Source organism: Armigeres subalbatus, chromosome 2, assembly GCF_024139115.2.
Source record: "Armigeres subalbatus isolate Guangzhou_Male chromosome 2, GZ_Asu_2, whole genome shotgun sequence".
NCBI lineage: Eukaryota > Metazoa > Arthropoda > Insecta > Diptera > Culicidae > Armigeres > Armigeres subalbatus.
This window is the reverse complement of record NC_085140.1, coordinates 373,065,054-373,092,605: the sequence shown is the minus strand read 5'-3', so window position 1 is coordinate 373,092,605 and position 27,552 is coordinate 373,065,054. Positions and strand designations below refer to the sequence as shown.

Genomic DNA, 27,552 nt, shown 5'->3' with positions numbered 1-27,552 from the left:
TTGTCACTATGAATGGGGTTCCAATTAATTGGTCTAGCGAAGCTAAATATTAAGGACTTCTGCTAGATCAAAAATTAACTTTTAAAAATCACATTGAAGGCCTTCAAGCCAAACAAATATATTAAGTGCCTATATCCACTTATAAACAGAAAATCAAAACTTTGTCTTAAGAACAAACTTTTGATTTACAAACAAATTTTTAGACCTGCCATGTTGTATGCTGTGCCAATATGGGCTAGTTGCTGCAATACCAGAAAGAAGGCACTCCAGAAGATTCAAAATAAAATTTTGAAAATGATTCTGAAGTTGCCTCCGTGGTATAGTACCAATGAACTTCATAGAATTACTAATATTGAGACATTGCAACAAATGTCCAACAAAATAATTTCAATTTTAGACAAAAATCGTTGCAATCTTTTATTGCAACGATTAACTCCTTATACCCTTAGTATAAAATAGGTTAAGTTTAGTTTAAGTTGAAAACATTGTAATTCCTACATGGTTCAATTCAACCAGAGGAAAAAATTCTAACTGCCAGAGGCAATTGAAATGTATTAATAATAACTAAAAGCGTAACATAGCAAATAAGGATGATAGTGTTAAGAAAACACGGAACACCTAGTCTAAGAGATGAATGCATGTATTAGATAATTAGCAAATAAAATTAGTTAAAAAAAAAAAAAAAAAAAGCAGGCTTTTTATCAAATCGGATTTGCGGATACCGTCGTTTGGGGTGACAATGGGTCAAATGGGGGTGAGAATGGGTCACTGTTTCAAGTACTTAGAATGCTTGTAGAATAGATTGAATGTATCTGAGGGCAAGAAGACTAAAATATAAGAGACCTTTTTGAACGATTTTGCTATCCGACCTCCAGGCTGCCGGTGAGAGCGATGACCCATTCTCACCCCCCAGACCCATTGTCACCCCCGATGGCGGTACATAAAAGTTTCACTGAACAGAATCCAAACTAATCCAAATTTCTAAGCACCTTAAAACGTCAATCTTAATTAAAACTGCAATGACAATACGTAAAGTGTTCATTTAGCAACAAGAGCTAAATATAAACATGGGGCTCGTGTTGAATGAAAATCTGTTGAAATAGTGTTCTCGAGTACGTGAGATGGAACAAGATCGGTTATTTTTACTATTTTTCGATGCTGCCCTTTTGGTGAGACCGTCTTCAACGGTAGATTAAGACTATACATCCCAAATTGACATTTATTGCTGTTTGGGTCATCCCATAATGTTCCAAAAATAAACACAAGGGGTTTTGAGGACTGCGATTAAATACAAATACTTATTGTCGAACACGTCCAAACTAAGACCTCAATGGAATATTCCAAATAATCAAAGCTCTACAAAGAACGTGGGTTCATAATTTTCGACGGATTCATCGTACATGTTACGATTGATTAAAATTAGTGCTCTGCACAAACAACCCTGCATTTATCGGGATATCTCGCTAAAATGGCTCCCAGTGACTGGTGCTACAATGTTCGAAATTAAAACAAAAAAAAATCATAAATTTGTCATTAAGCAAGCATATAAAAAGGCAAACAATGATTTAAAAAAGTTTGAAAACGATTTTTTTTTCTAAAGGGTAATCGAAATAGATGTAAAAATTGTCATGTCTAGGAAATCACCAATAGGATATTTCCACCTATGCATATGCACGAAATAATAGTTAATTAAAAAAAATCTTAATCTTAACTTTTCCAGGGAATTGGTAAATTCCAAACATTCAGTTGAAATGCATCTAAATAACATAATTTTTATATAAATGATAAGTAATATTTCACATTCTGTACATCAGTATAGAACACAACTGGAAATCCTAATAAATCCAGGTTTCAAAAACTGTATGTTTACTGTTGTCCCGGTGATTGAAAACTATCCCTGAATCTCCTTGAATAAAAAACATACTGTATTCATAAAACGCTGTATTCATGAACCACTGCTCAACATCACAAGTTCAACTATTTAATGATGTTGACAGAAAACATACCAACGCGCATGGATTCCACATTGCCTTATCCCTAAAAAGGGAAACGCCATCTCGATGAAATCCCATTCAGAATAAATTGCGGATTTCATTCCTCCCAACCGTTGACGGCGACAAAACTAATATGGATTTCCCATTCAATATAGTTTTCCTGCATAATCAACCCATGAGTAAACCTCGCATCGTTTAGTAACACACGGACTCCGAATCACTGGGCGCGAGAGCTCGTGCGAATTCTACGTTCACATTTACGGTCAGCGCTGGGCGAGCTCGATTACGATTCCTACTTGGTAGGGCACTTCCTTTTACGGTAGCTTGCTCTCAACCCTTGTAACAAACAAAAAAAAATCGTGCCGGTGTGTATTGTTTTTACTGCGAACATCGTTTGGAATGTCAACCGATACGTACCCACTACGTTACCATGTTAGTAACGATAGCACATTATCATCGATAACGATGATGAACAGATGAATTTCAAACTAGTGACTGCCGGCACGAAAGATGACTGAGCGCGATTTTTTCAATGACTTGTTGAAGTGGGCGATCTGACCGTGAGTAATGGTGATGGGCACACAATATGTAATGTCTACTAAACATATGGATAACGGTCGTTTGACAAACCAACGCTATCTTACAAGCAAAAGTCACACGCATATTGATGAAGTGTTTACTTTGTTCCAGTCGATGGTGACGATAGAGGAAACCGTTGTTGGCGCAACATAATTGAGCATATTGGCTTTCCTTCCTAATGTTGAACAGATAGCCATCACAGTGGAATGACTATCAGAGGGTGTTAATCCAAAATCGGATGATTAATGGTCATAAGATCATCATTTGAACTAAGTCTAATCCAAACACCACCTACATTTCCATTAAATAAGCCATCCAGCTGAAAGTGTCTAAAATAACAATAAATTATTAAATAATCACAATAATCCATTAGATGTTACATGTAAGGGATGTTTAGCTATTTTATTTTGTCTTCATAATCAAATCACGTTTGATGATTGCGACGATGTAGTTTTGGGCAGGAAAGATTATGTTGCGAGGAGGCATGTTAATTTCTGGCATGATACAATTTTTTAAATAAACATTTTTTGAGCTTGTTTTGTAGATTTTCTTCATTTGTCATTAGACGAAGAACTTTTCTATTTTATTCCGCCACTCTATTGTAGAAATGTTTTGACAGCTCTTTTGTTAGACCCAAAGTTTAATTAAATCTTACCGCCTGAAAACAGATCGGTGTACTCAATTTCAATGATAGCCTAGACCTTGACACCATTAGACCATCAATCCATTACGGATTTGTTTAATTTGTGTAGCCTCAATTTCCAACTCCGCTGTACAGATTGTCCCCTTAATCGATGGCTTTATGATGGGATGTACGAACTGTGGACGTATGACTACGTAGATTCAAATAGAACCGGGCCCTACTAAAATTGTACTCAACCTCAAATTTACAAAACTGGTCACATATCATATTGATCTTCAACTCAAAGAAATAGCCCTTTGTAATACGTTATAAATATTAAAATGGCAAGCTCTTACAAGATCAAGTTTTATGTGTTAAGCTATTTTGCCCTGTAAGTGCGTTAAAGACCATTCTTCCCTACCCATTTACCCTGCCAATTAGTTCCATTATGAAAACTGATAAACGAAAACAGAAACTCCGAAACTGATAGAGTGGAGTGAAATTATAATTGACTGATTGTGGGAACAAAAACAAATAGTGCTTGAGAATAGAGCACAAATCAATTGTTTACTATTGAAAATGATAAGATATCAAATGTGAATATGAATCTCTTAGAAATCCGTTTAGAAATGATCGACTTATCATTCTCCAAAACCTTCAAACCCGTGAAGATCTATTTTTTCCCAATTCTGTACCACCACATACATATCGAAAAGAAAGTCGTAGTCCTACGTCAATAATATAATTGAATTTCTATTATAAATTCTCTGAAAAACTCAAGTTACATTGAAGAGGCTTTCTACATAGATTGCCATTTTTAATTATTTGGTTATTTTATTATATAGTAGAACACCATCTTTGACCAGAGGTCATACTGACTGAACACTTCACACCTAGCACACAACGGACAGGACACATACACCCAGTGGACCAGTGGGGAAACTTTTCGATCACGAAAAGTCTCCTCCTTATCAGGGCGGGAATCGAAGCCACACTCCTAGACGATTGACGCCGCTAACGACCATGAAGCCAAATTTTTTTGTCGCAAAATAGAATCTGTAATTTTTTTACTGAACAGTTCTGCTGTTGAGATTTCGGTGAAATTTCACAGAAATCTGTGATTCATTTTAAGTGTGTACGTCGTTTCTTCTCAATGTACAGGTTTCGGAAGCTCATATGGCCGGGGTTCTGTTAAATCTCACCAAGCGCCGATTAAAAAGCACTCATATTTTTATGTAACAGATTTAACTGATCACAAATAACATCGGTTATTCCTCAACTATTGAGCATATCCTAGCCTCACGAGTAAGAAGAGAGTGTAATTGGATCTACCAAACAACGCCACATACGCGCGATCCAACTGCCTGCAGTTTTCTAGTGCATGCTTTGTTCGCAAGTATGAGCAGAGCAAAGGCAAAAAATATGGCAGTGTTTTGTTCGCGATTTAAAAATCACGGTCACAAGTTTTTGTGGTTTCTTCGAATAGAATTTATTCATTCAGCATGAGCATGAGCATGTGATGACCGTGCATTTCGTAGTTGCTACTCCGTGTTCGACCAGAACAATCGCAATTGCACAGGGAATCAATGGATGGAAGCATGGGATTTGCTCTCCAACCTCAATGCGCACAGTCCGAGAGCTGTTTGGATGGAAAGTGTTTTGGATGGTCGATAACGGCACTGGCCACGTCCTCACGGTCATCGGGGATGGGAAGGAATTGATGATGCAGTCACTCGCCCACTGCAAGCCGAGAACACCTCTGCACTCGCCACGAGTTCCTGCGGAATTTTATTGGAATCTGGGGGTCAGGTTGGTTAACGCTTGGTTAACGGGTTGCCAGTGTGATAGTAATGGAAGGGTAGTGTATAGTCAAATTGGATGCCGAAACGAGTTTTTTTTTGCTCATTTCGAATTCTAACAGTTACCTGCTAGAACTAATCAAGTTGTAAGTATAGGGATAGAAGATGGAAACGGTATGAAAAAGCCCATTACCAGTTCTAGCGATTGCTAGAACATGAGAAATATATGAAAAGATACAAAGTAGGAGGAATGAAGCCTAGGATTGAACCCACGACCTTCTGCGTATGAGGCAGAAGCGGTAGCCATATGACCACCAAGCCCGTTTCTTCGAATAGAATTTATTCATTTGAGATAAACACAATAACAATAAACGAGTGTGTTCTTGCTCAAAGATCCGTAAGAAACATGTTCCGAGATTGTTTTATACTATTTAGCATATTAACCCGAATGACTCGCGAAGCTTCACGAACATTTTCCGGGGTTCGTTCTTCTGTTTTCTCTGCAAGTAGTAGGTATGCAAGAAAATGACAAAACAAATGTTCATGAGTATTTTGCATTGTCTAAGGGAGAACGGTCCAAAATGCATCCCTGGGCAAAATGGCCTCACTCATAAAATCACTCATATAATCTGTTGTAGTACATTTATGAACGAATATTACCATTACAATCCATAATTAGTTATCCATCATTGAGCTCCATTGGAAAAAATTAGCAAAATCCCTTCATATTCACTCAAATTTAACGATTTGCTATTCTTCCACCACATCCGTAAGATTGTAATTCAATCCACTAAGAAAAACCAAACAACCATGCGTTCACTATCATTTTACATGCAATTGAGTCATTTTAGACCACCATTCGGGCGTTATGCCCCATGCCTATTTTTAAAACATTTTTTAAATGCGTTAGAAAATCATGAAAACCTATTTTTTATTATTTAATAGGAGATCATTGTGTAATGTAGCTGGGTTTGTAAATTTTGCACCTATACGTTGAAATGGTTGGGTATTTTTGTTTATATGCGCTAAAACATCGAAAAAGCCTAAGGGGTGCATTTTGGGCCGTTCTCCCCTACTTCTTGTTTTGTGAGCAAGACTCACAGATTTATACCACTGCCTAAAACAAGTGTACTACGCATGAATTGATAAGAATTAGTTTGCGAACAAAATATCAAAATTCATTCAAAACACCGCTAGGTGCGGTTTCGCAGAACCTAGACCATACATTTTCAGTCAATAACGATGCCACGTCCTTACCTTAGTAACCTCTACAGATTTATTGTGGTTTTATAGTATACTTGAAGAACAATCGAAAACATTAACGACGGTACAAAGCCGGAAAAATATTTTACATATTAATTTACAACAAAACAAGATCAAACGCGCATTAATTAATTATTTTACCGACCTCACAGATTAAAGTTTTTCTGACGATTGCGCGATTGTTTTACATTTTTTAACATAATAAAACGCACTCTTCGGGTCTGCTTGCTCAATTATCTACTTGCTGCACGAAAAATAAAACGATCAAACTCGTAGTAGCGGGAATGACGGCTTTGGCAGGTTTTGTTCTATTATTGGCAGGGGGTTTTTTATGACTGACTATGCTGAAATTTGGCATAAACATTCTTAGCATATCAAAAAATATTGTGGCCAAATTTCATAAAATTTGGTCAACAAAAACCCCCCTTTCCCCCTATTTAATTTTTACTTTGACCGCGCAAGGCAAAACAATCCCTACCTGATCGCGGAAAGTATCTGCTCGCAGCAGACAACACGAACAAACGCACATTAATTTATTCTTATGTTGATCGTGCAGAGCATAATAAACCCGACCGAGTCGCATGAACTATCTGCTTGCTGCACACCATACGATCAAACGCGCACTAATATGATCGCGCGAAGCAGAACAAACCCGACCGAATTAGGTAAATTTTTGCTTGCTGTATAGAACACGATCAAACGCACACATATTTATTTTTGTTATGATCGCGCAAAGCAGAACAAATCCGACCTAATCGCGTGAACAATCTGCTTGCTGCACACAACTTGATCAAACGCGCACTAATTATTTTTATTTCGACAGCGCAAAGCATAAGGAGGAAAAAATGCAAAGTCATTGAATTTGACTTGAATTAGGTAAAAGTTTGATGTGGCGATGGATCGTAGAGATGTTTTTTAAAATATATAAATTCGATAAGTTTACTAACAATCATTTCTAATTTAGCCATCGTTTCGCAGCCGCAAACAGAAAAATAACTTTTTGTTAGAAATTAGTCTACGAACTCGAAGCTGTACATGGAAAAGACTCTGGAAAACGCATTGTAGCATTCTACAATAATAAAGGTTAGTAATTGAGTAAGGATTCAAAAAGAACGTCAATCCATCCAATTGCTGTTAATTTCACTAAATCGAAAAATGTTGGGCAATTTGACCAGCAAATGATGTAAAATAATAAAAAAAATTACGCAAGATGCTTCCCAAGCAATGAAATAAACAGTGCGTCCAGATATTAGGCGACCAGGGCTTTACACCAATCGGTTAAGATCGATGAATTGTTTTTTTTTTTCAACATTAAATTTATGTTTATTTTCTTATTATGTCTCATACAATTATTCTATACATATCAACTGCCCAAGCAGCCCAAGTCTAATGAAACTGGTTACAGCAACCTAATTGTGACTAAATCGGGTCACACATAAGCCACGTGTGTGCGAACAAAAAACAAAAATATGAGTCAACTTGAGAATTTCAAATTGAAATACCGTGATTTGCATCCTCGGCCGACTATTGCTCCGCTTCATCTCTACAAATCTCTACATCTCTGTCACCATTAGTGTATGAGTTCGTGGGAAGTTATCAAGCTGGCTTCGTTGACGGCCGCTCGACAACGGACCAGATCTTTACTGTACGGCAAATCCTTCAAAAATGCCGTGAATACCAGGTCCCAACGCATCATCTGTTCGTTGATTTCAAGGCGGCACACGACAGTATAGACTGCGTAGAGCTATGGAAAATTATGGACGAGCACAGCTTCCCTGGGAAGCTTACCAGACCGATCAAAGCAACGGTGGACGATGTGCAAAACTGTGTGAAGATTTCGGGCGAACTTTGGACTTTCGTGCCTGGTGTTCAACATTGCGCTAGAAGGTGTCATGCGGAGAGTCGGGTGTAACAGCCGGGGAACGATTTTCAACAGATCCAGTCAATTTACTTGTTTCGCGGATGACATGGACATTATCGGCCGAACATTTGCAAAGGTGGCAGAACTGTACACCCGCATGAAACGTGAAGCAACAAAAGTTGGACTGGTGGTGAATGCGTCAAAGACAAAGTACATGTCTGTGGATGGAACCGAGCGCGACAAGGCCCGCCTGGGAAGCAGTGTTACGATAGCCGGGGATACCTTCCAGGTGGTCGAGGAATTCGTCTACTTCGGATCCTTGCTAACGGCTGACAACAATGTTGGTCGTGAAATACGAAAGCGCATCATCTGTGGAAGTCGGGCCTACTACGGGCTCCAGAAGAAACTGCGGTCGAAAAAGATTCGCCACCGCACCAAATGTGTCATGTACAAGACGCTAATAAGACCGGTTGTCCTCTACGGACATGAAACATGGTCAATGCTCGAGGAGGACTTGCAAGAACTCGGAGTATTCGAGAGACGGGTGCTTAGGACCATCTTTGGCCGTGTGCAGGAAGACGGTGTGTGGCGGCGAAGAATGAACCACGAGCTCGCCCAGCTCTACGGCGATTCTTTGACCGAGTTTAGGAAACTTTGTAGTCAAATCGCACATGAAGCTAAGTTTCATTAAGTGGTCTTGTGGTTTGGCAACAAGGAATGTTCAGGAAATCTTTCCAGAATGAAGATGTCTCAATTTTGGAGAAAACTCGCGTTGTACTGCTCTTTAAAAGATGCCAAAAGAAGCCAACGATTGGGAAAACATTTGGTCGAACAGACATTACGTCAAATGGGGCGTAGGACATTTGATAGAATGATGTTTGGTCGAATAAAGATTTTTCAGTCGAAAGCAGATTTTGAAATGAATAATTTTTGAACATTTGGTCGAAGACGATTGGTCGAAAGAGCATTACGTCGAATGGCCATATAGTCGAAAGCAGATTTTTTAATTAATAATCTTGGTACATTTCGTCGAATGACGTTTTGTTAAAAAAGATATTCGAAAGAAGTAAACTTTAGTCAATAATAATTAAAAACTAAATGATTTATTGCGGTGTTTTGTAACATAATAAATGCTCCAATATTGACAAAAACTGATGGGAGAAAAAATTAAATAGAAAAACTTCCCGACAGGATATTGACTATGTCGAACCCCTCTAACGATGAAGCTCAGGGTGACCACTCTTATCGAAAAAATTAATTCCCCGGTTTTCTCGGTTTTCCCGGTAGGTTGTCCAAAATTTTCCCGGAAAAACTTAAAAATATCTGATAATGTTTTGATCACTTTAGTCCATCTCATGTAAAAAATGTATTTTATTTGAACAAATAGAATAGTTTCTTGGTATATACAATGTTCAACATCATTTGTAAATATCAATTAAATTATTTTATAATAAGCATTGCACTCTAACATTCTAACAGACTGCTGCGAAAGAGTATAAGTTCTAACTGCTGCTTCATCCCAAATGCTTTTGAGATAGTGATTGTAGTCTAGAACCTATGTGGCCATACTCCATGAAAATAATGAAAAGCTCACATATAGAGGAAAAAATATAAAAATATTTCAACATTGTTCATTGATGAGTCATTTATCCATTTATATCTAAATAATGTTCATATGCCTGATGGTTTCTCTACCTTCTCGTATTGATAGTCAAACTTCTCATCTTGGTTCACGAGTTGCCAGTGTGGTAAGAGAAAGCGATTGATGAGATTCTAATTGGATATAGGAAGCTAGCTTTCCGTTCATTTTCAATTCTAGCAGTTACTGATAGAATAGTCAATTTGAAGGTGTAGAAAAGAAATGGAAATGGTATGGAAGTCCATTTCCTGTTCTAGCGATTGTTAGAACATGATAAATATATAAAGAAAGAATACAAAGTAGCAGGAAAGAGACGAGCCTGTAATTGAAACTACGACCTCCTGCATATGAGACAGAAGCGATAGCCATATGACTACCAAGCTCGTCAAAACTTTATTTTCAGTAAACCTATCTCCTAACCCCAGATAGATTAATCCACCTTGGCGTTGGTAATGCCTTTCTAGCACGTAATTTGAAAAAAAAATAATAAAAAGCCCTCAGAAAGGCAAAAATAACAATTTAGGAGGATAAATTCCACTATTTCCATCAATTCACATCTATTTGCGTTCATTTGAATGCATTGCAGCAATTTATGGGAAAAAAAATCGATGTGTCTAAATTTATTTCCTAAGGGGAACCCTTGGTAAAAAAAACAATGTTTTTCAATATCTTCGGAAGGGAAAAACTAAACCGGTTTTCGCGTCCAATGCAACTTGTTGAGAGCAAATAGTACGCTGTATGCTTAATACCAAAAAGTTTCTCTCACATTTTTGTGCACACACACACATACAGACATCACCTCAATTCGTTAAGCTGATTCGATTGGTATATAACACTATGGGTCTCTGAGCTTTCTATCAGAAGTTCGGTTTTGACTGGTACAATAGCCTTTCCATATACTTAGTATTATAATACGAGAAATTATGATATGTTTGAAAAAGGCAAAAAGGGTCCTCTACTGTTCTGTACTCGATACTGTCGAAAGATCTTATATTTTTGCAATACCTTTGGCACATCTTTCTAAGGCGTACCTTCTTAGCTAAACTGTCTTTTTCTTTAATTTCAAATAGATTGTGAAATGAAGATAGGATGGTTGAACGGTTGATTTCATTGTTTTTTTGAGCGTGAGAATAGAGAGTATTTTTCCATCGGTAGGGTAAAACGTCCTATCGTGTGGTATGTCCTAATGTTGCGGTAGTTTTAAAATAGTCCATTCTGGATATAATAGCATTAAAAACAAATGTGGATACGCTAAAACTCTTCGAATTAACGACTATAACAGCTTGTGTTAGACAAAATACTGTTTAATTGATGAAAAATTCAATATAAAATTTAATTGATACAAATTTGAATCCTTTGAGCCTATTATTGCGGTAGTGTTAAGGTCCTATTGTTGTGGTATCGATCTCCATAAGAAAAACATGCAATACCACAACAATAAGACTGACCTTCAAAAAATTATGCAACGATAGGCAACTGCGTCCTATTATTGCGGTAGTTTGTTTTTATTGTTATAAAAAGAAAACAACATAAGTTCAGCACAATTGACGTAATATTTACGAAACTACAGTTAACGATCATCTTATTCGACTACTGTAATGTGGAATAATATCAACAGGTATTTTTTAAAAGAATTTTTGAAATCAATTTTGTTTTGACACGGTGCTTAGCCGCTGCATAATAGGTCGTTTTACCCTACCTAACATTTTGCTATTTCTGTAGATTTTCAATCTTTTCATAGTCCACCAGACCAGGGTCTCCAGAAGTTTCAGTTTACTCAAGCGAGAATCCCTCATTAGCGTTCTTCATGCGTATTCGTTTCTTGCGCTATTGATCTATTTTCCCCACGTCTACTGAATTCCTCTAATCAGTTCATTCATGTATCTTGAGGATTATTTCATCAAATTTAATCAAAATCCAATGACTAGGGGAACTGCTCCTTGAATTAATACCATGTACCCAAACCAATACCATTCGAAAACAAAAAAATGGTGCGCTAAATGTTTTATTTCTCATTTTTGTGAATTGGAAAACAACAAAACACGACACAAATTGAGCCGAAATTTCCTGTTTTGTGAATGTTATTTATATAGGAGCATGTTATTAATAATGGAACAGATACCCTAATGATCCATTTTTCTAAATTACCGACCTATTATGCTGAAATTCACTTTCAACATTGGACTTAATTTCCATTCGGACAAATGTCCATTCGACCAAATGTCATTCGACGAACTGTCTCAAAGCCGGTCAAAAGAGCCCCGTCCAACGAAAATCCCTTTTCTGGCGACCATATGGACGTGGTCCTTGTTATAGAATCTACGACTCCAAAAACATACACAATAAAGAGTGATTGATTGTCCCAAATTTCATTTGCCGGGTCCCTAACCAGTAATGAAATAGCAATTATGAATTGGTCTACATGTAAAAATTATGCGTAAGAAAACGATAAACCCCCCCTCCCCCATGAGTGCTTAAGTAATATGTGTTTCTTCAAAATTATACAAAGCTAAGGCATTCCATCAGAACTCCCTATTCCCATCTTCAAAGTTTATCACTCAGCCACTTGAATTTCATACAGATCAAAATCAATACATTTCTAGGGATGCATAAAAAAATCATTAGGTTATTGTTGAAAATACACAAAATGCAAACCTTAAATTAATCAGATAACACAATATTGACTCGTACAGCTTTATTTACAACAATATATAGCATAAGAATAATCGATTAGTTTCATTCAGTCGTTTTAGTAATCAATGGTGCCGATATAAAGGGCCCAAAAAGTTTTCTTATGAAACTAACTAAATTGGCACAAAAGTTATAATTTTTTTTAAAGAAATGATGCATAGTTTTGGTCATTTATTTAACGAACAAATCAGTGCCTACCTGCAGCGAGAAGGAAGACTTGGGTGTCGAAGGCACTGCGCTGACCGATGATTTTCTCTGTAATGGGAACGGGGGATGTTACAAGAGCAATGAGGACGTTTGGTTAGTATCGAGGGATTATATTCTCTTAAATTTTGGTTAGCAGGATTGGGAATAGAACGGGGGAGCAAACTAGCAAGGTTAGAGAGCATAAAATCAAAACGGGGGAGTTCCGCTTGCACGGAAGTTGCTTCCGACATGCAGCACGCATGGGATGGAGAATGTTCACCAAGCTTCGAGCGATACCTGTGCGCTCATGCGGAGTCTGGAGGTGGCCGTGGTTGCGATTGAGCTCATCGTTCCCACCGACGTCAGCGATTCCTTTGATCCGGACCGGGACAGTCGCGCTTTCCGGGAAGAGGGCGACAGTGTGACTTTGGCAATCGGGACGAATATTCCATACTTGTCCAGGCAATCGAAATATCTGTGCAACATAAAAAAAAATCGTTAGGTTTTTTTATCGGAAGGGACGGTTTTAGTTGTCCTTACCTGACTCCGTCAACGGAGCCGTCGTTTTTGCCACTGGCGTCATCAAGTTGAATACCACACCAGGTTCCACTGGCAAACTGTGTCTCGCCAAGGTATTTCAAGATGCCAGGACGTGAACCGAAGCCGGATGATACAATCACACGATCACCAACTGTCAAGGTGGCTGCCTCTGCGGAACAGTAAAAAATCAAACATTAACATCGATTGAAAATAAAATTTAAAAAAAACTTACTTCCAGCGGCTGGCGATTTTGAAATGAAGCTGGACACGCTGTGCGTAGGCGACACCGCTCCGGAACGAGACGGCGATGTCAACGACCGCAGGCTCTGATCCATCGAAGTGTCCCCCGCGCTGGACGATCCAGCTCCGGTAGGTGCGCCCGGCATCGGATCACGTGTCAATCGTGTCAGCCGCGAGAACACACCCTTCTTTGGCTCGCACTGAAAGTACCTCTTCCCGGAAACGGACCCATCGTTTTTCCCGTTCGGTTCGTCGAGCACCACCCCGGCCCAATCGCCGGGGGCAAAATGTGTCTCGCCGATGTATGCGATGTGTCCCGGCCGGAGCCCTCCTACCCAAACGCGCTGACCGATGATGAAGCTGTCCGTGTCGGTTGTCAGGACAACACCTTGATCTGCAATGGAATCGGAATGCACCGAAAGTGCGGTGCGTGGGAAATTGAATGTCATTATCAATGGGTCTGGCTGAGTGGAATAAATATGCTTTTCATCATGTGTGGGCAATTGCTTCAGTGAATAGTCGACAGGCGGCACAAGCAATGATGATGAAAACGGAATATGCTAGCTTCAATAAGCGACGATTGGTATGGAGGCATGTTATTGTCGTTGGTGTGATTAAATTTAATACATTTGTTGGAATTATGTGGAGCATAGCTGTGATTTTATATGACTTGCAGATAAATGCTGAGGTTATGGTTTAATTGATGTTGATTATTTAATAATATTGCTGTGTTAAATATGAATATAAATTATGTTTCTAGAAACATAGTTTGATATCCGTTATTGCGTTTGAAATTGGAATAGAAGCATGTAATCATAATTAAAAGTTAGTGAAAATTATGTAAATAATTCTTCGAATAAATATTTAGCTTATCTATTTTCAGAGTTCATTGCTTGTTCCCCAAAAATGCTTATTGTCTTAAAAATTGTTTGTTTATAGAATCACCTTTGGCGTTGCACGAGCATAAAGGGTATCTAGGGCCAGCAATTTGTAGGGCCCCATAATAATATTATATAAATTATATTCACATTTCTACCCAATTTTTGCAAATTGAAATTACAGGGGCTTTCTATTCAGGCAATCAGTTAACCACAATCAACCATTTTAATTTTGAATATTCTACTGATTTTGCACGAATTGCCACAACTTCAATTAAAGCTTTACAAACTGAAACATCGCGAAATTAAAACATTCATTGGAGCAACGAACATCTAGCACGGACATTTACAATTCCATTAAATTAAAAGACATTGAAATAGTTCTGCAGTATTCAATATCTACATGAGTCTCTGGAAAATATGACTAAAATTACTGAAAACAAATCCGAAAATTAATATTTTAGGCGATTTGTTGAAGAACGTTTTAAAAACTAATAAAGTGCCCATGAAATTTATTATTTTTCCCCAAAAACTAAAGTTTTATAATACCATCTCTAGTTTTCAACAAATAATAGTTACTAATATTCAACATGCTCATATAAATAACTGAGTAATATATACCACTCCACGTTTTATAGCCTGTTAGCATTTGTGGTGATAATAAGCAAATGGCTCATTAATATTTTCTCAAATGGCTCATCAATATTTCATCAGTCACTTTTCACATAAAGCCTGCATAGTTTACAAAGTGTCTATCAAAGTAAATTGCCTGTCCTGACAGACCTAATCTACCAAATGCACATAAATTCACGTGCATCCCCTAGTGCTTTCAATTCCCGCACATCTCCCGGATCAACCAAATGTTGTTCACGTGAGGCTCGAACGGTCCCACTTGCATCAGTGCAGTTCTTCCTCGCTGCTGCAGCATGTAGTTTTCAACCGAACACAGCACCACGTAGCTGGGAAAAATTTACAGCTTTCCACCGCAGCACGAACTCCCCCGGATATTAATCCCCCACCAGCAAGCAGCACCGGAAGCGACCAAGAACATCAACCCTACCACCGGTAAACTACAACAACAACAGGTGTGAGCTTGCATCACCTTCACCGGGCCGAGTTTGGTTGGTTAGTCCTCTCACCGGAAACTTACCTTGAGCTGAGTAGTTAGCTGTTGTTAGAAGCGCTACATGACTAATGCTTTAATAAACTGGGACATCCTTCCCGCCGCTTAATGCATATTTCATGCCGGCAGAACGGGGTGAGAAGATATTGCACCGCACAAATTACCTGAGCTCCTGCGTCGTCCGGTTGCTTCCCAGTAGAGATCCGAACCGGTGGTCGAGGCGCCTTCACCGGATTGCAACCATTCGTGGAATGTGGTGGAATGGATGGAGGGATGCGGTGCGAAGGAATGGCGACATGATGTGGTGCACACGGCGAAGTTTATGTAACATGCACGTGAATACATTGGAGGATTTGTAATCCATTTGGTGCGGTGCATCAGGATCGGGGTGCATATCAGTTCGTAATACACGCACACACACGGAAACGCACAAAATTAGGAATGTGTTCAAGGAAATAAAATGATGCAGTTTTTACAAGGATACGATCGACAACGGGTGCAAACAGATGAAGAAGAAAGAAAAAAAAATAGAAAAGGAAAATTTACATTTGGACAGTAAAACAAAATGAATGAGAAAAATATTTCAGTTCGCGAGAAATCAGTTTTTATTAATGTACACCTGTGTAGTAGACAACCTTGACAGTGATATATCTAAAAAAATTGAATAAAATTTGTTTTGGAACATGACAAGAGCTGCTGTTTCTCCTTTTAATTTAAATCAATTTTGTACATTAGAGATTCTCTAGATATGAGTGATGATTCGTGTACTACCAGTGTTGAGAAAAACTCATACATGATTCAAACCAAACCAGAGCATAAAATATTCGCCTTCATGAAGCTACTTCGGTCAGAATTAAATTGGTAAACGTAGCAATGATTATTCAACACATAATATGACTTCCCGATTCTTTTTTTTACACGATGCATCCGTGTTTTTTCGAGAATCCGTGCTATTTCGAGAAACCGTGTAAAAAAAGCCATGTAAAAAAATATTCGAGTAAAAAAAAGTAACTGAGTCTTTGTTAATATGGAGATGCGTTCAGTGTAAAAAAATCCGTGCTATTTAGAGATTCGTGCAAACAAATCCATGTTATTTTGAGAATCCGTGTAAAAAAAAACCGTTTAAAAAAATCCGTGTAGAAAAAGAATCGGGTGTACTGAGAATAGTCACTGCGTTTGGAAAAGAAACAAAAGTGCCTGTCAGATTTTTGTGAGTAATTATATTATCAGAAAAGTGGATATTTTGAAGAAATTTATAAAAATCTAAATAGGGGAATGGTTCGGCATTTCATCCCATAGCTCCTATTTCCATCCCATCAAAAACAAAGCAATGAAAAGGAGTTTGGTTTGTTTCTTATTTTTGTGATTTTTATCATCAGTGAGCACGCTTGTTAGCAAAAAGAAGCGACGAGATTGGTGCTGTATTTCTTTGTTTTGCGATGAGATGAATATATGTTCAGTGAGATGGAAAACGGAACCGTTTCCCTAAATACACACTGACCCATATTAATTCGGAAATTGACAGTAAACAGCCGAATGTGCATATAAAACGAAATGAGGTTTTTTTTTTTATTTCTTTATTAAAGAGGCTTGCAGCCCTAGGCTGGCTCACCTCTAGGGAAATGAGGTGACGAAGAATGCCGATGAAATTTATCGAAAACAATCGATTATTTAAAGCTTTGCACAATGGGGAAATCCGATTCCAAAGCTGGAAAAAATTGATAACTTTCTTCACGAACAACTTACAGAAGAGATCAAGAGCTTATTCGAAAGGAAATTTTGTAAAGAATTCAGTGAGTGCTATCTCATGGACGTGGAGCGCTTCTGTATGTAGTTATTGAGCTTGTTTTGCCCTAATGCCCCATATATCGCGAGTTTCCAAACTATTTGTCATTTTATCTTTAAGACATTGTTCTAAAATTGTGTTTATCTATTCACTGTGGATCCACAGAAGGGCACTAAATATATTTTGTTGGTAAAAGTTGGAAATTTAAGGGATTTTGGGGTCAAATAGGCATCAAAGTGCATTTTATGTGCAATTTTCATATATTCTGTAAAAAATAGTAATATTTACAGATAAGTGTTGATATTATTGTCTCAAAGTGTTGAACAGATATTGACAAATGTTTGCCGAACAAAAATTAATGAAATAAATCGTTTCACAAATGTTTTATTTGGTTATTTATTGAGTAAAAAACGATTTTTAAAAACTTTTGAATAGCACCGATGCCAAACATTTCCAAACCATACCCGATAGCACAACTAGGCAAGAATAGTCATATGTTATGAGTCTTGATGTGATCATAGATAGGAGGTGATGGGAGATAGTCTTTTTTCATACCTTTTTGCCCAAATTCCCCTATGAAATAATATAGCTCAATGATTCTGAGCAAGGAAATGATGTAGTAATGTTAATTTAATTGATATTTTCAAATGATATAATGAAAATAACAAATCATCATATAACATTGATAAATGTTTGTGAAACAATAACTAATGAAGTAAATCATTTCGCAAGTGTTTTGTTTTGTGATTTATTGGGTAAAACTATATTTCAAATGCTTCTGAAAAGTGACGATAGGGTAGATAGAAAATATTCTTTTCTCATGACGTTTTACACAAATTCCCCTTATGAAATAATATAGCTCAATGATTCTGAGTTAAGAAATGATGGAGTAACATTAATTTAATTACTATCTGTCAATGATACAAATAAAAAATAACAAATATTTGTATATTGCATTGAAAAAAAAACCAAGGGTTCAGGTCTCAGAACCTTTTTTAATACATAATTAATGATTATTTTCACTTATTTGTCCCATAATGCCTTAAAAATCCATATTTAATGTAATATATGGATATTTGTTTTTTTATGGTATCAATTTCTTCAAAAAATTATGACAATAATATCAACTATTATCTGTAAATATCTGAATAATCAATAGGCTGTAGAATTCGCCAAAATTGACCATATGTAGAGCTACACCAATGCTTACAAGCAGAGTGTAAAATAATCGAAAATTTTTGGTGAAGGCCACCTTTCTTCATTTGTTAGCTCACTTCCAAACACATTCATAGTCGGCTCTGGACTGTCAATATTCGGTTGAATATTAGTCATTGAATATTTATGCACATTTTACAAATTGATAAATTATCTGAAATACGTTTCAAATGAGTAAAGTAATTTTTCACATCGAACTAAATCTGATTTCCGTGCGCGAGGCGCTTTCAACGGTAAACATCAATATAAACAATGCTAATAATGTTTTTTTCTGCACATAGTAAGCACACTCAGTGACAGTCGAATGAATGAGTATGTGGAGTAGTCGTCTGACTATGTCATTCTATGTTTTGAATATTCATGCGATGTTTGTCAAAATTCGGACCGAAGTTGCTACATGAAGATTACTATTTTAGGCTCTGCTTACAAGTTTCCAAATCACCGTATATTAACCCTAAATGATCATTCGACGTAATATAGTGCAAATGATTTCTTGGATATTATTATTTTTTTACAGAATACATGAAAAATTTACATAAATTCACTTTGATGATAATTTGACCCCAAAATCCCTTAAATTTCCAACTTTTTCCAACAAAATATGTATAGTGTTATGTATGGATCTACAATGAAGAGGAAAACAGAATGTCAGTGTAATTTTTGAAAGACAAAAGTACCAAAATATGAAAAATGTTGGTGTATGGGACATTGGGGCAAAACCATCTCTACAACTACATACAAAAGTGTCTCGTGTCTATAAAACATAAAACTCCCTGAATTTCTTGGAAAATTCGCTTTCGGATAAGCCCTTAACCTTATCTGTGAGTCGCTCGTGAGAAAAGTTATTCTATTTTTGTATAAAAAGTTACATTAAATGAGCTGTATGACCCCTAAATCACCTATAATTCAATATTTTTAATGAATTATATGATTATTTGGTATTTTCATTATTTCATTGGAAAATATCAATTAAATTAACATTACTACATCATTTCCTTGCTCAGAATAATTGAGCTATATTATTTCATAGGGGAATTTGGGCAAAAAGGTATGAAAAAAGACTATCTCCTATCACCTCCTATCTATGATCACATCAAGACTCATAACATATGACTATTCTTGCCTAGTTGTGCTATCGGGTATGGTTTGGAAATGTTTGGCATCGGTGCTATTCAAAAGTTTTTAAAAATCGTTTTTTACTTAATAAATAACCAAATAAAACATTTGTGAAAAGATTTATATCATTAATTTTTGTTCGGCAAACATTTGTCAATATCTGTTCAACACTTTGAGACAATAATATCAACACTTATCTGTAAATATTACTATTTTTTACAGAATATATGAAAATTGCACATAAAATGCACTTTGATGCCTATTTGACCCCAAAATCCCTTAAATTTCCAACTTTTACCAACAAAATATATTTAGTGCCCTTCTGTGGATCCACAGTAAATAGATAAAAACAATTCAAGAACAATGTCTTAAAGATAAAATGACAAATAGTTTGGAAACTCGCGATATATGGGGCATTAGGGCAAAACAAGCTCAATAACTACATACAGAAGCGTTCCACGTCCATGAAACAGCACTCACTGAATTCTTTGCAAAATTCCCTTTCGAATAAGCTCTTGATCTCTTCTGTAAGTTGTCCGTGAAGAAAGTTATCAATTTTTTCCACCTTTGAAATCGGATTTCCCCATTGTGCTTTGGTTGAAACACACCGAACTCATCTCTCAAAAAATCATTCAGGATTTTTGATGTTTTTTTTTATATTGAAAACAGTGATTTTCTTATGGATGGATATTCTTGCAAAAGTAAGCGAAAAAATGCGACCCGATCTGTTTCAAACGCTTTAGGAGCGAATTTAATTTAATTTTCGGCAAATGTGTGGAACAACATGATTTTGCATAAAAAAGTCAAGCACGATGTCTTCGCTAATCTGACATGCAAAACGAAATACGTTTCACACGCACTAATTGTTGATTATGCTGCTCAGGCAAAAAAAAATTCTCTATTGTGACGTTCAAAGCAAACCATGTTCTAAAATATAAAATATAGATCTACTAAATACTATTCCTGCAGTCCGAAGCAGAAAAAATAAATCCTCGCTCGCAAGTCGTGACGATACCAATTGAACTGACGTGCACAACGAAATGCGTTTCAACACCTCCTACTTAGTAGCTATTCCTGCTGTAGCATAAAAATTAAATTTGTTTCAGGACTTTCCTAGTCCGACTATTTGCAAATCGAAAGACGTACCAATTATTGTTCTTCATGCCTGAAGCAGAATATGAACCATCACTGGCGTTGTTTAAAATCCGGCTCGGTAATAAAAAAAAAACTTCACCAACCAGCCAGAGCCGTAGCGTGGACTCCCAGAGCTCTTGGCGAAACCGTTATTAGGCGCCCCTTACTTTCATGCATATTCAATGCAAATAAGAGCTGGGATATTTTTAAAATCAATTGGCCTGGATCCATTTCATTGCTCGATCCCGGGAAATGAGAAAGTGGACTCTTTGGATAAGTTGGGCGCTATGGAAGGTGATGTTTACGATCGGAAAATCACCTTCGATTATTTTGTCCTATTAGTTCGTCAGGAAACCTTGAACAGCTGGCAGGAGAAATGGAAAAATAGGGAGTTGTGTGTATGACTGTATTAGATTCGCCTGCAGGTGTCGAAACGACCATGGTTAAAAAAAATTGAATATGGGAGGAGACTTCATTCTAACCTGAGAATTCGAATCATCTGTTGTCTAATGTCCAATCACTACATCCTAAATGCACATCTTTTCAGAGTGAGGTTTCCGGAAGGCAAGCTCTGTGTTTGCAGCGAGGAATTTCAGGATATTGATTACGTCGGGTTGGCATGTGAGGAGCATTTCGGCCCCAGATCTACGCTATATGAACATCTCCGGGTCCGAGGAAAACAACCAAAGCCTTTTAGGGAAGTGTTGGCGGTTCTTGATCTCGATTACATGTCCCTTGATCGCAAGTTTTTGAGAGTTGCTGATGTAAGATTGTAATCATAGTCCGCCCATCCTCTTGTCTGCCATACCCCATCACGAATATCTTCCTCTTTTTTTCATTTTGATGTCTTCCGCTTCTCTTTCACCTGTCTTCCTTTCGTTGGTTGAAAATAAGAAAGTGTTTGTTCGTCCCGTTACAGTAGTGGATCATTGTTAAGAATGGTAATTTGGTGAACATCAGCATCGATATTACTAAAGCATCATAAATTCCCTTCCTTTCTTACTGTATTATTGTATTCCATAACCAAATCACGGGTCTTTCGGTTCCTCAAAACTAACATTAGTGCATAAGAATCATGAAAAATTGTAATTAAAACATGATTTTGGCTCCATAACGCTTAACGGTAAATGAACCTTCCAAATAAACGAAAGTTAATTTTTTTGAATCATTTTTTTTTTGCGTGGAGGATCTAATAAATGTTTACTTTATGAATTCCTTAAGCCTCTATAACCTGCATATTTTTTAAAGACAGAATCACCGTCTTCGACGAGGTCGCACAGACTGAATACTTAACATCTAGCATGAGACAACGGACAGGACATTCACACAACACCCAGTGGACCAGTGGAGCATTTTTCGCTTTACGAAAAGTTTTCTCCTTACCGGGGCGGGAATCGAACCCACACTCCACAGCACATGCGTCTAAACGATTGACGTCGCAAACCGCACGCCACGAAGCCCACAAGTCGGAAGTAAGGATTCTTAAAATGACCAGCATCCTAAAAATCCATTTTCTAGAAATTTTATCGATTTTCTGATAGATTAAATAAACCTACGCAAATATAAAAACTAGATCCAATAGTGCGTGTGTTACCGATAAAAATCCAGATTTCCATGTTGTGAATTCACGCACTAGTGGATCTGTCGTTAGTCGCATCAAGAAAAACCCTTATTGGAGTGGATCGAATGACCTTCGGATTCGCCATTAGACCATATGGTAGGTGGTTTGAAAGAACTACTGGATTTGAAATAAAATTTAACTTTGGAGAGAATTGGCAGAAGGTAGAAATATCGATTGGACCAAGTCGTATCAAGAAAAAATCAACTCTAGGTTCGGATCAAGAGGTATCAATTCCTGGAGTGGGTCTGTCGGTACTTTGGTGGCATTGGTTGACGTGGTTAGGGCAATAAATTTCAACTTTAAAGTTGCTATCATTACTGAAATCCCTCGATGCACGTTCTCGTATTCAGCATGTCTTTCCATAAGTGATTCGTTTAAATCTTTACCAGATTGTATGGACCCAAAAGAAAAAAATCAAATTAAAAATAAAATATCATCGAATATTCAACGCCTTTGCTGTTTTTCTACCATCATACAAGTGTTTGGTTGAAAATAAAATGTCACTGGATTAAATGCGATCGTTATGGTCCGTTTTTGAAACTCAAATAACTTGCCTACATAAAATGAGAGAATTTATTTTAAATTCAAACAAAAATTCTCACTACTCCCGAGTATCTATTATCTGAAAATGGCTTAGATATCTTAGGGCCTATTTCTTCACCTTCGCTTAACTCTTAAGCGGTGCTTACCCATACGTTTAAACCTGGTTTAAGACTTAAGCGGAGGTGAAGAAATTGGCCCTTAGTCACTAACAGAAATTATACGCGGTTTTTTTACAGTCCACTCTGTGTTTCGCCTTTGGCGTATTGAAGTCCTCATCTTTGGCTTTTTCCCCAGTAACTCCATTCTTCTTTTTAATTGTGATCAATTCAAGTGGTATTCAACCACGTAAAAAAACCTTGAAGAGATGTGTCATCATTTCTCATAGATCTGGATCTCGGCGCTCTTGGCGGGGGCCAACCTGGTCAACCAAACGCTACGGTGCTGACACCAGCACACAAATCGAGGCACGATGACAGGTGCTCTTGAGGCAAAATTTGATGATACTCTGAAGTTTAGGGTCCGTCTCATTTGGAAAATTAAACCTAAAAGTGTCATTTCAATAATTATCAAATAACCCTGCTCGCAGGCCAATACTACTTTTGACAGATATTGATTCATTTTTCATCGGTGTCTTATTAGAGTTGCCGGGTAGCACCAGCCATTCTTAAGACCGGGTGATTTTTTAATTTTCGAACTGTCACTTTTAAGTTTAAGTCTCCAAATGAGACAGGCCCTTAGAATGAAAATTAATTGTCTAAGGGCCGATTTCTTCACCTCCGCTTAGTGCTTAAGCCAAGTTTAAGCGTATGGGTAAGCACCGCTTAAGAGTTAAGCGGAGGTGAAGAAATTGGCCATAAGTCTAAGACCATAATGTTTGTTTTCGCTAAAAATGATTATTTGCTTCCTAAAGTGTATTTAAGCACGTTTTGGGCAATCAAAACTTCTATCTCCGCGATTTAAACAGTTTCACATTTTAAAATTAAGATTTTTTTCAGCTTTTTATCTATTAACCATCTAACGGTTTTGGCTTTCAGATGGTGTACTTTAATAATATAAACTTCAATGAATGGTTATGAGTGGTTGTAAATAAATTTCAAATTTCGACAGATTTATAAAAAAAATATAAAAAATTTAACGTGGTTGATGGTAATATGGTTACCACTTCTGCTTTATACGTGGGTTCAATCCCAGGCTCGTTCCATTCTTCCTACATTGTATCTTTTCATATGATTATCATGTTCTAGCAATCGCTAGAACTGGAAATGGACTTAAGTGTACGATCCCTAATATTTTTAGATCGATTTTAGAAAGCAAAACGATCGAAATCAAAAATTTGAGCCTTCAAGAGTAAATATATTTTTTTTAATCTATTCGCCTTTTTTATTTCTAAAATATAAAAAGTTTAAAAATTCCCATTCAATGCTGAAATATTTAAATTTCAAAATTTTAGTGCTTATTTTTACCAAACCAAATTAGAGATGTCGTAAAATCTCGATTAATCGATTAGTAACTAATCGATTACTCTCGATTCTTGACGATTATTGAATCGATCCATCGTTGAGTAGTAATCGATTCAAAATTAATCGATTATCACAACGATGGATCGATTAATTGAAGTAATCGACATCTAAGCGTTGTCGTAAAATCCAGATTAATCGATTAGTAACCAATCGATTACTCTCCATTCTTGTCGATTATTGAATCGATTCATCGTTGGGAAGTAATCGATTCAAAATTAATCGATTATCACAACGATTAATCGATTAATCGAAGTAATCGATTAATTTGCGACATTTCTTAACCAAACTACAAATACCGTTTTGACTCAAATTCCGAACATGTCTCATATTACGAACACCGGCGCTTACTAAGCAAACAATTTTTATCGGGTTTTTGATACGTAGGATGAAGATTACAAACGAATTCAATATCCTATGGAAAGAATTATGTGAATTAAGATGAAAATGCCTTTTAATAGTGAGTGTTTGGAATATGACTAATATGAGTCATGTTAGGAATTTGAGACAAAACGGGATTTCACTCTTCACAAAAACACGAAGGAACATTTTTTTTTCAATAATGTTTTAAGAGTTTGTAGAATTCAGAAATTTATTTTTTAATCACTTCTAAGCATGCATTGAATTTCAAACTATTGAAAAATGATAATTGCAAAAAAAAAAAATAATCAAAGTCCCCATTCTTGAGCATTCCATTGTTACCTTTCCTTGACTTTTTAGATCAATTAGTCTGAACTCCAGAGTGATTTGTAGTTCAGAGAATCGGATTTTGACATATCTAAATAGTAGACCTCTTCATGTTTTGAAAAAGTATCAAAAATTCAACCGGTCAGCCCGTTCCGTTCACGTTTTGACCACGAAGCACTCGATGGTAGAGGCATACAGACATATGATGCAATGGACCAAATTTGGAAGTCGTTTGTTGTAAACATCAAATATCAACGAAAACCAATGCTTTTTTGTTCGAATAACTTGTTTGAAAAAATCATAACGTGTTAATTTATGTCTAATGTTCAGCTTCTGATTTTTAAGAATTTAACGGTAAATCGCACATTAACAATTATATTACTCAAATGTTCAGGAAAACAAGAGGAATAATAATATAATAAATTAGCAATGATTTGTGATAAATTTAAGATTTTTTTAGAACAACGACTTTTAAAGGAAACAATGTCTTTATCTTGTTTTTTCTGCACTTAAACGCTTGAAAATCACTTTAACATTATCAAAACGTGAACGGAACGAATCGCAATGTTTGCAAGACTTATGAAGCACACCAAAAGCTTCCGTTTAGAGGTTGTTGCAATGATTTTTGTCGTTTATATCTAATGTTAGATTTTTCAAAATTGAAAATAGCTGAAAAACACAAAATCGTCTTGAGACACCTCGAAATTGTATCCGAACCAGCTGAAAATTTGACATGAGGCTTATTTTAGCATAAGATTTGTGATTCTGGGCTGACCGGTTGAATTTTTGATACTTTTTGAAAACATGAATAGGTCTACTAAATAGTAAACCATCCACATGGCCATTATGGACATCATAGGTTACTATTGGCTTTGTATTCAGTCCACTTGACTTCATAGACCAATTGGTCGGAACTCCAGAATGATTTGGAGAACTTGAAAAATCCCTTTTGGATATATCTAAATCGTTAATCATGCGCAAGGTATCTAAGGGCCTGTATGAACACCATGGGTTTCTAGTGGTTTCGTACCAAGCGTAATTGACCTAGTAGACCATGATTCTGAACTCCAGAATGACTTGGAGAACCTAGAACATCCGTAGAAATATTAACTGCATTCGTTATTCGTCATCTCTGAAACAGTTTTGGGCATATTTTCGAAAAAAAAAAACAGTAATAAAATCGTTCATGTGCGGAATTATTGTGCAATTTTCGTCCATATAAAAATGGCCAACTGACGATCCTTCCTCCAAAGATTACAAGATGTAGGTGTGGCCGATCAACAATCTGAGGTCAGTTTCGGAAAATTTATGAGCTCACAAATATTTTGGGTATATAAACATGTGAATTTGGCTAAGCAATGCCTGAGATATTGCTAAGTCAAATCCGGGTGACTATGACTCGAACACCGAACTCGAACACCAACACGTTCTGGAACAAAGTTTTTCAAAAAAAAAAAAAAATAGGGAAAGTCAAGAAGTTTGAGACGTTTACATTGTAGCGTTAAAAAGTTATTACAATGTACAATCACCAAAATGATGTGTTTTGGGGCTGTGTTGCAGAATGCGTCATTCTTCGGTTAAAAATCAAACAAAGAGACGTCCTAATTCATCGCGTTTCACGTTACATAGATTGTGAGCTCTCCAGTCTGCTGTTCAACATTGTTTAGGGCCATTCGGTCATTTGATCAAAATCAATAATAACCTTCAGGATAGAAAATGAAGTTAAACTTACTTTATCGATCAAAAAGCTTTTTAATTTTACAAGCTGTGGGAGAAAAAATATTGTTCACCTTTTTATTTTCCTGCCTTCTATACTATGGTCAAATAAACATGTCACAGAATCTAGAACCAAATTAGATAGACTGCAAATAAGTAGTTACAAGATGAAGATAATGCATAGCCCTTATATGGGAATGCTCAAAAACGTTTTACACGTGCAGAACCTTCAATTTGTAATAAAAAAATCGCCTAATATAATTTGATGCCTGATTAAACCTAGAAGCAGAGTGGCCATTTACAAATTAAAGTCAAAACAGGTCGTGTGACACCCCAAACTCAAGATCTACGAAATGAACATTTCCTAAATTGAGTCAAAAAAGGTCGTGTTACACATCAAACTCCATGATACGGGCCACAATAATCGGGCTATATCGGCTACAATTCGGAGGACCTACGGAATGGACATTTGTACTAAATTAAGTCAAAATAGGTCCTGTGACCAATCATACTTCATGACAGTGATGATAGGAATTGTGTTGCCATCCCAAGTAACAATTCTGTGGCCGTTGGGTTTTATATGAATTTTAATAACGTTTTATTGAGGGAATAATTAAAGCCAATTGTTTTATGGTGGTCATAAACAATGCTAACGAACACAGGTTTTATATCACTCTTGAGATATCCATAAAACTCTTATAAACCATGTTTTAAAACTCTACTTTTTGTTAGCTTGGAAGTTTTATTAATAGTTTTATTACTGCTTTCAAATGCGTCATAAAACCAGTTTGGGTTACTACTT

At 36.7% G+C, this 27,552-nt stretch overlaps 1 protein-coding gene across 21 annotated transcripts in view; it reads right to left on the bottom strand.

Annotated features, from left to right (window-relative positions):
- Positions 1-27,552, bottom strand: part of LOC134213078 (restin homolog) — a 288,278-nt gene that overhangs the window by 86,999 nt on the left and 173,727 nt on the right. For 12 of the 21 annotated variants that reach the window (XM_062691641.1, XM_062691642.1, XM_062691639.1 and 9 more), the window contains 5 exons: positions 15,580-15,639; positions 13,407-13,808; positions 13,175-13,343; positions 12,932-13,109; positions 12,647-12,703 (listed from right to left, as the gene is read on the bottom strand). In XM_062691641.1, coding sequence (XP_062547625.1) covers positions 12,647-12,703; positions 12,932-13,109; positions 13,175-13,343; positions 13,407-13,808; positions 15,580-15,639 — 866 coding nt within the window. The remainder of the gene's footprint in view (positions 1-12,646; positions 12,704-12,931; positions 13,110-13,174; positions 13,344-13,406; positions 13,809-15,579; positions 15,640-27,552) is intronic. The other 9 variants (XM_062691649.1, XM_062691652.1, XM_062691653.1 and 6 more) reach the window with 2 other exon arrangements.